Source organism: Spermophilus citellus (assembly GCF_964194105.1).
Source record: "Spermophilus citellus genome assembly, chromosome: 1".
Taxonomy (NCBI): Eukaryota; Metazoa; Chordata; class Mammalia; order Rodentia; family Sciuridae; genus Spermophilus; species Spermophilus citellus.
This window is the reverse complement of record NC_138182.1, coordinates 748,609-760,927: the sequence shown is the minus strand read 5'-3', so window position 1 is coordinate 760,927 and position 12,319 is coordinate 748,609. Positions and strand designations below refer to the sequence as shown.

At 54.5% G+C, this 12,319-nt stretch overlaps 1 protein-coding gene across 1 annotated transcript in view; it reads right to left on the bottom strand.

Moving 5' to 3' along the window:
• Nucleotides 1-12,319, bottom strand: part of GRTP1 (growth hormone regulated TBC protein 1) — a 25,313-nt gene extending 12,994 nt beyond the window's left edge. The window contains exons 1-5 of the mRNA XM_081311767.1: nt 12,156-12,319; nt 11,603-11,754; nt 4,761-4,919; nt 2,511-2,635; nt 131-227 (exon numbers count right to left, since the gene is read on the bottom strand). Of these exons, the coding sequence (XP_081167893.1) occupies nt 131-227; nt 2,511-2,635; nt 4,761-4,919; nt 11,603-11,754; nt 12,156-12,202 (580 nt within the window). The 5' untranslated portion in view covers nt 12,203-12,319. The remainder of the gene's footprint in view (nt 1-130; nt 228-2,510; nt 2,636-4,760; nt 4,920-11,602; nt 11,755-12,155) is intronic.

The window sequence follows — 12,319 nt, the reverse complement described above, 5'->3', positions numbered from 1 at the left end:
ACCCCCCACACCCAGGGGTGCCCACGCCCATGTGGGGAGCTTGAGGAGGATGGCTGTGCTGGAGGGTCAGCCAGGGGGCCTGGCCAACCCAGAGGCAGGGTAGGAAGGTGTAGCAGGGGCTCCAACATACCAGGCAGTATCCTTCCAACAAGAGCGTCCAAGAGCCAAAAAGACTCTTCCTCATTCTTCGTTATGAGAATCAGATATCCTGCTATGAAGTTCATTCCCTAAAATCAGAAAAAGGAGAAGCAAAACTCACACTGAGGTTTTTACATTCTGTTTTGTTTTTTGGCGGTCCCAGGGATGGAACCCAGGGGCCTTCCACCACCGAGCTGCAGCCCAAGCTTTTTACTTTTTATTTTGAGACGGTCTTGCTGAGCTGCCCAGGCTGGCCTTAAATCTGCAATCCTCCTGCCCCAGCCTCCCAAGTTGCTGGAATTACAGGCATGGACCACCACAACTGGTCCCACTGAGTCTTCAACTGCCTTACAATTCGGTACTAGTTGGGCGGCTACTAGGTCCCCAGTTCTCTTCCCTTCCCTAAAACTTGAATGAGCCTGGAACAATCTTTTGGTAGAATCTTAGAGAAACTAAAGGTCTGCCAGTAGTACTGTGTTCATTGAACCTCCATAAAAATAAGGAAAAGTTAACAGTTAGAACCCCTGAGCAATGCGAGGAGCACTGAAGACCACCCTCTGAGGGCTGCCTGGGTCAGCCCACCACCCCTGGTTCCCAGAAGGCTATCTGACCACTTGCTTGGCCTGGATCTCTCCCCCAAGGTGACTCTACACCTAGGGCTGTGATTACACAAAGTGAGGGTCACGGCCTGCCACCAGGGCGGCTGAGAGAACTGGGTGGAGACCCTCCTGGGAGAGTCCTAGCACTTTCCAGAAACCTCAGGCCTGTGGCCCTCTGGGAAGGGCTCCACTCCTGGGGGCTGAGCTGCGTGCTCAGCGTCACTTCCACCAGGAGTAGGTGAGTGTGAAGCAATGCCGGTGAGGCTGCAGCAGCATGCTGTGGTGGCACCAAGCCTGGCCTGCATGTGCCACCGAGGGTTTGCAGGAGCAGACACCGGCTGCACACACATGGCTCTCACACCCTCAGATCTGCACCTCAGTTGCACAGCAGAACTAAAACTAAACACAGAGACCGTGGCATCAAGACTGTGAAGGCAGGGGCTGGCGCGCGCTGCGCCGACAGCCCAGGGACGACGTGCACTGGGTCTGGGGACAGCCACAGTGGGTGGACCATGCTGACACAGGCAATGCGCATGGGCAGCCACCTCGGATTCCCAGGCTGAGACCCACCCTGTGCCTTGGGAAGGTGCCAGCAGTTGCTGATGGTGTAAGTGAGGGTCTACTGGGGTGAAGACCCTTACAGAACGGGACCATGGGCACAGACACCACGCAGGCAGAATGCCCTGGGACCATGCACCAGAGATCTGAGTGTGGCATCTACAAGTCCAGGGATGCCAAAGTCGGCAGCGACCACAGAGGCTGGGGGAGGCTGGGACAGACCCTGCTCACAGCCTGGGGCGGGGCACCCAGCCCCCCGCCCTGACCTCAGACTTCCAGGCCCCAGAAATGCAGGAGCATGGACTTGCGTCTCAGCCACGTGGTGTGTGCCTGTCAGGGCCTCAGTTGGCCAACTCGGAGAATGCGCAGTGTGTGGGGTCCAAGCAGCAGAGCTCCGCTGTCATGCCAACATCAAAACTGTGTTTGTGTTTGAAAGTAAAACTGTTTTTAAAAGCCAAAAGAACAGAAAGTAGAACAATATAAAGACATTTTGCTTCAGCTCCTTTGGGCCACAGTCTGGTTCCCTGACAGAGGGTGGCAACAGCAACAAGCCAAGGATGGAGGGACATCCTGCCTCAGCTCCACGCATGCACCACCAGCGTCCAGCAGTGTGACCTACAGGCCTGGCCCAATGGCATCCGGCCAGAAATGAGCAGCAGGCCATCCTGTCCTCTGCCTCCTCTGCTCCTCTCCCTGCCCATGCCGCCACCCTCTCACCCTGAAACCCACTCGCTCAGCCAGAGAAGGATGTGAGGGCTCTCCAGGTGGGGACCGAAGCTGCCAGACCTGCTCTGGGCAGACATCTGTTCACACCTGTTCCCTAAACCATGCCCTCTGGGCTCCCTGGCACTGACCATGGGCTTCTGGAGCCATCGCCCAGGATAGGAAGACCAAAATCACCCAAGCTCAGGACACACTCATCATCCTCTCCGGAAACCTGGTGCCAACCTCAGCTATAGGGAGCAGGAGGGTCATGAGAAGCTCGCAACCTCCAGCTCAGGAAAAGCTGCTTCCCACTCTGTGGCAGACCTGGGCTACAGCTGGCAATCCATGACGGCACCAGGCTGGCCCTCGGGTACCTGGCCTGAGTGCTCTCCTGGGAACCCTGGAGGTGGCCTGGCTGCAGCCGGAGCTTGCTCCCTGTGCCAGCAGCACACGCAGAGGCCCAGGGCTCCCCCAGCGACCCTGTGTTGGTGTGAAAGCCCGAAGGCTCACCTGGCAGTACCCCACGCCTTGGTTGTGCATCCCATATGCCAGCAGCACGTTGTACAAGGTCTTCTGCAGGCAGGGCTCGGCCGTCTTCCGGAAACGCACATTGTCCGGGAAGGTCCGGTTCAGGTCTGCACGGAAATTCACCAAAGAGGTCACCACTCAGGCCTCTGTGTCCACCCCAGTGCAGTGGGATTCTGTCCAGGACCTCAGGATTGGTTTTACCCTGGTTGCCTCTTGAACCAACCTGGGAAAGGTCAGCGCAATTGAGGTGACGGCACACTGTGTCAGAAAGAAGGGGCTTTCTTGGAATCCGGGGACACAGGCAACAAGCTCTAACTGTCCTTTCTCTTGGGATCAGAGATGGCACAGCAGCTATCCAGAGCCACAGCCCTCATGGCCCATTTCCACACTGGCCCCACCAGCACAGCCCACCTCACCTGGGTCCCAGCTCCCCCCAGGAAGAGCCCTCCCCGCGCCAGGGTGACCCTGGAAACGACACACTAAGCTCTGGGGAGCTTCCCAGTTCTGAAGACCAAGCACACAGCGAAGGAGAGGAGACTCAACCAGAAATGAACAGACAAGCTGAGCTTCCCAGTTCTGAACACCAAGCACACAGCGAGTGGGACAAGAGACTCCCTCAGAAATAAAGAGACAAACCGACTCCGGAGCACTAGATAACTGGCACTGCCGGCTTCTGTATGAAGTGGCCTCCCTGCGGTCCTCTTCCTGTCTTAGGGCCACACCCCGGTCCCACATCCCCACCCAGGCCCCGATAGACCTCTTTCTGGAATTGTCAACATTCAAATAAACAAATCAAGGGAAAAGATGGTGCTCTTACTATTTCAGACTAGAGACAGCTGTGAATGCTCCTGTGTGGTACCCTGGCCGGGAGAAGCTTCTCCTTGCTCTCATCGTTCTATAGGAAAGGAAAAGGCTGATGTGGACGGGTGCAGGTGCGGCCACGGCTCACAGGCGCCCTGAGCACCCAACACCCCCTTACGATCCCTGTAAAACGGTTCATCCAGATGCCTCCAAGTTAGACACCAAGCCACCACCTGCCACCACCACCTGCCACCACCACCAAGCAGGCCTACTTCTGGGCCCACAGCCCAGGGCCAGAGGCAGCGACTTCAGCAGAGAGCCACCCAGTGTCCATGGAGTCCGAAGGGTGAACTAAAGGTGGTGCCCACGTCCCAGGACACTGCAGCCTTAAAAGGAAGGGTCCTGACCCTCTGTAGCCCCAAGGAACCTCGAGGCCACTGCTCAGAGAAGGATGCTGCTCAGAGGAGGATACGTGCGGGGATTCCTCCTGTGAGGACCCTCAGGCAGCCAGGCAGAGACATCAGAGGGGGCAGCGAGGCAGGTTAGTGCCCAGTGAGGACAGTTTCAGTTTGGCAAAATAAAATGGTAACTTTTTATGTTTTACCTTTACTACAATAAAACAAAAAGATTGATCCAAAACCACACTCAACAGAACCTTTAAAATCACTTTTCCAACAAACAGCAGGATTCCATGTGCTCTGCTACGCACGGCTTCCATGAGCTCCCTGTCCCCACCTCCATCTGCACCTCTGCCCTGCCGCGTGAGGACCCTGGGCTGGGCTTCTGTTCTGTGCCCAGGGTGCAACCTCTGGCTCCCAACCCCCCCCCCCAGCCCTCCCCGCTCTCACAGCTGGAGCCTGAGGACACTGAGCCCAGGAGGGCGCAGCACGAAGCCCCGCACACGTCAGGGCCACCCCCTCCCTCAACCTCTTGTTTTTCAACATAAACGGGTTCATTTAAAAACCTGTGTCACGTTCACATCTGTATTTCTCAAAAGGTGTTAAAATTGGAGAGAACATCTATTTCCTAAACAGCTCCTGTTCAACTTGGGTCAAAACTCTTCCAGCACTTTGAGCTTCTCAGAGTTCAGTGAGCTCAGAGGCAAGAAGCTGAGAGTTGCTGGTGACTGGTTCCTGGGCCCAGCACGGCCACTCTGTGCCCAGTGCTGCTGGCTGCTGCCCTCCCGAGAGCGGGTGAAGAGCTCGTGAGCCAACAGGCACTCCAATATTTTCTGGATGGATTAAAAACACTGTCCTTCCCATGAATGCTTCAGTTTATTTTTCCTCCAAAATATGATTTCAAATCAAAACGAGCTGATGCGTCTTTGACAACAGCTTTCTCCACAGGCCTCAGGGCTGCGCACAGGGCAGCACTTCTGCTGCCCGAGCTGCCTGGTCCACCACCCCGCCACGTGCAGGCCCTGGCTCCCACCTGTCCTGATGGCCTCCTCCAGGCAGGAACTTCGCTCTCCCTGGAGCAGCCGGTGGTAGTAGCCAGGGTTCTGGTCCATCTGGGCCTGGGCTCCACTCACTGCCATCCAGACACGGGCCCGGTGTTCCAGCGGGATCCCTTTCCGGACGTAGCGTTTCACTGGAACCAAAAGGATAGATAGTGCCCACGAGTCAGAACCAGGAGGGGCTGAGCGTGCCCCCTGTGGCTGAGGGCCTTCAGCTCCCACGCCTGCCCTCCCTAAACAACGCGGGCGGAAGGCCCAGACGTCAAGCCTTCCCCCAAGCCCACACATACACTCTGTAAATTCTCCAAGACAGACTCCTCTCCACACAGAGCAGCACGAGAGGCGGTACAGTCACCGCTGCTCATCTTCTGCCCTGCCAAGCACCTGAGGAGGGTTTCAGGCTCCTCCCAGGTCCTCCCCTTCTGCCTGCCCTGTGGACTCTGCCAGACTCCAGGCCCTGCCTCGGGCTCCTGCCCTGGAAGACTCACCCCAGCAGCCCTGTGCCCTCTGTGCTGAGCCTGAGCTGATACAGAGCCACATGGAGAAAAGGGCACAGCTCAGCGGCCGACCATGTGCTGAGTGGGCACCAGGCCAGGCGGAGATGGCCCTCTGCAGAAGAGGGCAGGTGCTGACCCTCTGCTGTTCCTGGGAGCTGCAGGCAGACTGGCAGGGGCCAAGGCACAACTGCAGGCAGTGCAGCCCTCACAGGACCCCATGTACCAGGCTCAGGTGCTGACACCGACCTGGCGGTGAGTAACAGTGGGCCCATTCAGGAGCACAGCACCCACGTGGACTGTGGCTGAAGGGCAGAGCCAGCAGGGCTGAGGTGAGCACCCACGGACCTGGGGGCGCTTGGGAGGTGGTGCTAGTGGTCAGTCCTGGTTCTGAGGTTAACCTGTATACTGAGCCCTACAACTCGTGGTTTTATTTTCATTGAAAATAAATAAAAGAAAAAGTAATTTTTTTTTTACCGTGCTGGCAATCAAACCCTGTTTCATGCATGAGTCTCACCACTAAGTCACATCCCCAGTCAGTAATTAGTAATCTTCTAATGACCATAGAAATAGAGGACCAGACTCGATAACTGATGCCAAGTGAGACTGACAGGCCAATCAAATCAGACCAGGTGTCCCCTGTGCCTTTATGACATCAGCCTGCAAAACAGCGAGCTTTCAAGGCTTTGCTGTGTTCCTTTGCCATTGCATTAGGAATACACCACTCTGAAGTAGCCACACTGTAGGAAATGCCAAGGTTTGCACGTCAGACATCCTCCAAGGCCATATGGCCAAGGCCTGGTCCCAGGTGGCACTTCTGGGAGGGTGCCACCTCTAAGAGTGGGGCCTGGAGAGGTCCCTGGGTCAATGGGAACTCTGCCCGACAGGGACTGTGGGACCCTGGCCCCCCGCCCCCTCGTCCTCTTGCTCTTCTGCTTCTTGGCCTTGGGGTGAGAAGTTCTGCTCAGCCCTAAGCTCGTGCTATTATGCACAGCTTCACCAAGGCTCAGAACAGCAGGGCCAGCCACCCACAAGGGCGGCCTCCGAAGCTGTGAGCCAAGAGAGACCTCAGGTCTTGCTATAGTAACAGCTGGCCGAACAGGAAGAAAAGAAGTAAAAATTCGTGCAGTTAGTGACATTTCACAAGGTATCATAAGCCCTAGGAAGGACCTCACAGGCTCCAACAGGAAGTCCATGAGTAACAAACGTTGTTAACACAAGTTTCAGGGACCCACAGTTATGAACATCTGGGCCTGGGCACCTGGATGCAGGCACCAGGAGGACAAGCCTCACCCACTGCCCACGGGGCCTCCCAGTCAGGCTGGCAAGAGCTGTGGGTGGCCAGGAAGGCCCAGGCAGGGCAGGACAGACCAAGCACCATCCACAAGAACCAAAGAACCTGGGAGATCCTCTTTGCAGCTTAGAAGTGTCCTTGAGGATCCTGCTCTAACAAGATCATCTCAGCCAGCCTGTCTAATCACTTGTGTTTGTGAACAAGGAGAGCAGGAGCTTGTCCCACTTAAAATTCAAGCAGACACTAATAATTTGACCTGACCTTCCCTCCAAATTAGTAGATTTGTACTGAAACTGGGCTGTGGGTCTCAGAACCCCTCAGAGGGCACAGTGACCAGAGTGCTCTGAGCGTTTTTAGTCACTCTTTGCAGAACATCATCAAGAGGGGTCAGTCCCAACACCAGCAGGGACTGTTCTAACCAGAGAAACTTAATCGCCACAAGGAAAGGACACATGCAAACCAGGGGTGTCTCCACAAACCAACAGCGAACAACCAGGAAGCAAACATTTTAAAGGTGTCATTTACAATAATACCAAACAGTAACAGAAAAGGGTCTAAACCAAACGAAGCATCTGCAGGGTCTGAATGCTGAACACTGCAGAAAGAATCAAAAGACCCAAGCAAATGCAGACAAACGCCCCACCCATGGACTGGGAGACTGATAACTACAGTAACAACAACATGGTGTTGGTGAAAGGTCACGCAAGTGGATTAATGGACACAGGAAAGAACCAGAGAGGGGTTCACACAGACAGAATCAAGTGTCTTTTGACAAAGTTGCACATAGAATAATCTGTCCAGAGGCTGTGGTGGTAGCTCAGCAGTAGAGTGCTCACCTAGCATGTGCAAGGCGCTGGGTTTGATCCTCAGCACCACATAAAAATAAATAAATAAAATAAAGTAAAGGTATTGTGTTCAACTACAACTAAAAAACGAACATTAAAAAAAGAATAATCTGTCCAAAAGAAAGAATGGATTAAAAAAAATAAAATTGTAACAAGGAAGTGTAGCTACTTGAATGTTCACACACTTTTGGGAGAAATGCAAAATTGAACAGTCGTTTAGAAAAAGAATCTGCAACTTATTTTTCCTTTTTTTTGTGTGGGGAGAGGGCACTGGACCTAAAACCCTGCGTATGCCAGGAAATGCAATTTCTTACTAATCAAACTTCGACATGACCCGGCAATTCCAGTCTAAGTTGTTTTCCAAGAGAGAGGAAAAAGTAAGTTCACACAGAAGCACCTGCCTGTTTACAGGGTCGACTGGGCACGTCCCAAACATCAACTGACGGCTAGAGAGATCCAGAAAGTGCGTCACTCCTCAGCAACGGGAGGGAGTCAGCCACCAAGTACACAAGAGGGTCCCAGGAGTCTGATGCAAGGTGTCGAAATGTGCTTGGAAAGCTCTGCCCACTTACAACAGAGAGCGGATGATCGGCTGCCAGTGGGGGAGCTGATGGCAGGGTGAAACCCACACCCCAGTACCAGGGATCGGACCCATGGGTGCCCAGTCACTGAACCACATTTGTGGCCCATTTTATTTTATTTATTTTTTTTAAAGAGAGAGTGAGAGAGGAGAGAGAGTGAGAGAGAGAGAATTTTTAATATTTATTTTTTAGTTCTCGGTGGACACAACATCTTTGTTGGTATGTGGTGCTGAGGATCGAACCCGGGCCGCACGCATGCCAGGCGAGCGCGCTACCGCTTGAGCCACATCCCCAGCCCCCCCATTTTATTTTTTATTTTGAGACAGGGTCTTGCCAAGTTGCTGAGGCTGGCTCTGAATTCATGGTCCTCCTGCCTCAGCCCTCTGTGGGATGTCAGGCTTGCACCAGCACACTTGGAAGAAGCAGAATTTCTGAAGGTGATAGAACTGTTTTGAATCTTCACTGTGGTGAAGACTATGTCTAAACTCACAGAAATACAGACAGGTAAAAATGTTTTCCTATAAATTTAAAAGATAATTTGGCAATATAAAGTCTTGTTTTGTTTTGAATGAAAGGGCAAAATGGTTATACACACCAACTTCGACTTCAGACACCTGCTCTGTCTGAGCCCAGGGATGCACGCCTGTAATCCCAGTGACTGGGAAGGCTGAGGCAGGGGCACTACAAGTTCGAGGCCAACCTGGGCGGCTCAGAGAGATCCTGTCTCAAAAATTATAAAGTGCCAGGATGTGGCTTCCTGGGAAGATGCTCCTGGGTTCTCTCCCCGGTACAAACAAGCCGGAGACGACTGCTCTGCTGACCATAAACTGCACACCTGGGGAGCTCAGTCTCAATACACAGAGAGACGGAGCACAGCCTGGTGTCAGGGGCAGGACAAGGGGCCTGAGGCCTGGCTTGCTCTGGCAATGGCAGCTACACTTGCAGGTTACACAGAACAAAAGCTTTTGCTACTTTTTGACAAGTTTGCTATCTGAACCTACACTGTTTCTTTAGCAGGGAATGGAATGGTTTCTTGTCCTCCCAGACTGACCCTCTCCCAAGGGCAGGGCCTGCACACAGATGTACCCAGAGAATTAGCTTCCATCTGTCTGCCCTGACAAAGGAAGAAAAGTCTCATATTTTGGCATTTGTCTTTGAAAATGTTACTGTAATTTAATTTTCGTTTAGATGTGTTAACATCTTAAGCAACTCAGAAGGAGATCTGAAAGAAGTCCTTTTCACACCCAGACAGGAAATGAAACCGGAGAGCAGAACCTTGTGTGCCGAGGTCAGTCTTTCTAGGCTACAGGAGCGACAGGCTATAGGGCTGCTGGCAGACACTTACAACAGAAAAATAACGTGTGCCCTATACCCGCAAACAGTGCACTGAGCAGAGTAAGTGTGTCTTAAGACACACTGAATGCCAACATTTGTAGGTAACCGTGCTACTGGACACACAAAAGGTGGGCGACATGCCTTCACAACATGACAAACACCCAGTGAGCACGACGTCACACTGGAGGGGCGCCTGGTGACCCCGGGGCCTGAAGCTGAGCACACTGCCACCCAACTGCACCCACCCAGATCATCTGGCAGGAAAGCCTGTATCTTCTCCTATTTCAGACCTCACAGTCCGCCTGGAGTTTTGCCTGCACTAAGGGCCTTGTGTCCACAGTAAGGGACCCAGAAACCACACCTTGTGCCAACAAGGACACACAGGGTACAGACCCCCTCACCCCTACCAGACTGAGCAGAACCTCAGGCTGATGCTGGTGGCTCCCAGCCCTCAGGCTGAGCATCCCTGAGTGGCACAATGATCTCTCCCGAGTCCTGTGACAGTGATTGTGCTCATTACCATAATCACAGTCTCTTTGCATCACTAAAGAAATGTGAGCAGGAAAAGGCTACTTCAATAAAAACTAAGTCAAATTTTTAGAAAGAATTAAGATAGTGCTCAAAAGAAGCAAAGCAAAGCAAAACTGCTAGACTAGAGTGAGAGCCTGGGAGCATTTTGTATTCTGCATTCAGACTGCTTCCCAGATGCCTTCTATTTCTGCTCCAGCTAGACCCCACAGCATGGGGAGATGGAGGTGAGCTGAACATGGCTCCCACCACTCACAGAAGGGAAGCAGCATGGGATCAACAACAAAGACAGACAGAAGGACCGTGCCCTGGTCTCACAGGAGACACATCCCTCAGGGACTCTTCCCACTGGGCTCCTGTGGTGCAGAGCCCATGCCATTAGTTGTGAGCCTGTGTGCTGGCACCTCTGCTCTTGGGGGACACCTGGACAGTCCCTAGTGGTCATTTGTATGAGAGGCTGGGGCCTAGAGCAGGCAATAAACAACTTCATTTTCCAACCCTTAGTGTGACCGGAATGTTTCCCATGTGCGTAATCTTGCATGTTTTCAAGTGTATATGTACACACACACCCACAGACACACACACACACACTGTACCTGTACCTATCGCACACAGTGCAAACACGATATGCATACCAACATGTGACATCTTAAGTTAAAAGACAACTTTTAAGAATAAGTCCAAAAGAAGAAAAGTAAAAGTACATGTTTGCTGGAGCACGGGCAAACAGGTGACAGGAAGGGACAGCAGGGTACCTGTGGGACACCCAGGACCCTGACTTCAGGGCTGTAAAGCCAAGGCGAGCCACCCCTGCAGTCCCTTGGGCTCTGCCTTGTATGCTACACTGGGAGCCTTTACCCACCCTCTCACCCACCCTCTCAGCAACAGCCTTGGAGGGAGGTGGGGGCAAGAAGCCCAGGGGCTGAGCAGGGACCAGCTTCCCCACGCCAGTCCTCTCTCCCTCAACCCAGCACCGCCTAGGAACACTCTGCTGACATCTTTAAAACCCTTCAAGAGTCAGGTGTGGGGCTGGGGCTCGGGCAGGGCTGAGCCGTAGAGCCTAGCCGGAGCAAGGCGCTGGGTTTGATCCTCAGGACAACATAAAAATAAATAAAATAAAGGTACTGTGTACAATTACAACTAAAAAAAAGATTTTTAAAAAAGAGTCAGGTGCTTCTGTCTGCTCACTGTCCACGGCACCCTAGGCCCTCAGGCCAGTACAGGGTCCTCTGCTTCATGTCTACTCTCCCTCACACCTCTACCGTCTGGCTCATCCAGCTCTGTCCCTTGAAGCCTAGCCCTCACTGCCCCTCTTGGGAGGCGACTCCCAAGCCATCTCAGGCACTGCCCTGCTGGTGCGCTGGAGGTCTGCATGTGGCCTCTTGCAGGCCAACACTGCCTTGCCCCTTGACAAATACTGAAGTCACCATCCTGGTCAAGCCACTTTGCAGGACGCGCGACTCCCAGCCAGGAAACAAAAGATCAGCACATAAATAACACCTGTGGCTTGGACAGTGACGGGGAAACACGGGGTCTGGACAGGGCCCACTCCCTCAACTCCCACTTTCTCCGTGAAGAAGGGCAAAGGAGAGCCTGCCCCATCTGATTTTGAAGGTAGAAGACGGGCTTTGTTTCCGGGTGCTGCGTCTGGAGAAGCAGCCTCACCGCCAGCCTCGGGGAAGGAGCTGGACTTCGCCCGTCGGTGAAGGGGTGGGTGGTGCAGTCCGCGGGCTCCCTCACCTGTGGCGCCTCTCCGGACCGCGCCGCCGCCCTTTAGAAGTCTGGACCACTTTATGGCTCTCTTGGTGAGTATTACCAGGTACGTGGAGAAGAATTCTTCGTAAGCTGCGTAATCAAAGTCTGCAGGCCTCTCAAACCCATACGGATCGACCCTAGACACAAAGAAAATTCTGTTTTCCAGTCCCAGTTTCCTCGCCCGCGGGAGTCGGCTGTGTGCCGGAGCGCGACCCCCTCCCGCCGGCCCCTCCTCCTTTCGCAACCCCCTCCCCGGCCGGACGCTCCCGGACCTGCACCCCGCGGACCCGCGTCCCTCCCGTCGCGCCTTCACCGGACCCTGCACCCGCAGACCCCCTCTCTGCCTCAGGTTCCTCCCTCCCTGACACCCCGAGTCCCGGCCGGGCCTCCTCCCTCCCCGATCCCGCCTCACTGCGGGACTCCCCATCTCTCCCGACCCTCGCCTCCAGTCCCCACTGTCCGGGATCCTCCCTGGCCACCGGCAGCGCGGCGCCCCCGCAGGAGCCCCCGGGGCTCGGACTCGGCCTTCGCCACCCACCTGGGCACCCGGGCCCGCGCCGCCTGCAAGCGCTCGGCGGGCTCCATGGGGGCGGACCGCCGACCCCACAAGAGCGCGGAGTCCAACCCCGGGCAGAGCCCAACCCACGGCTGAGCCCCAGCCTAGCGCGCCGCCAGCCCCGGGGCGCGCTTGTCCTTCCGGCG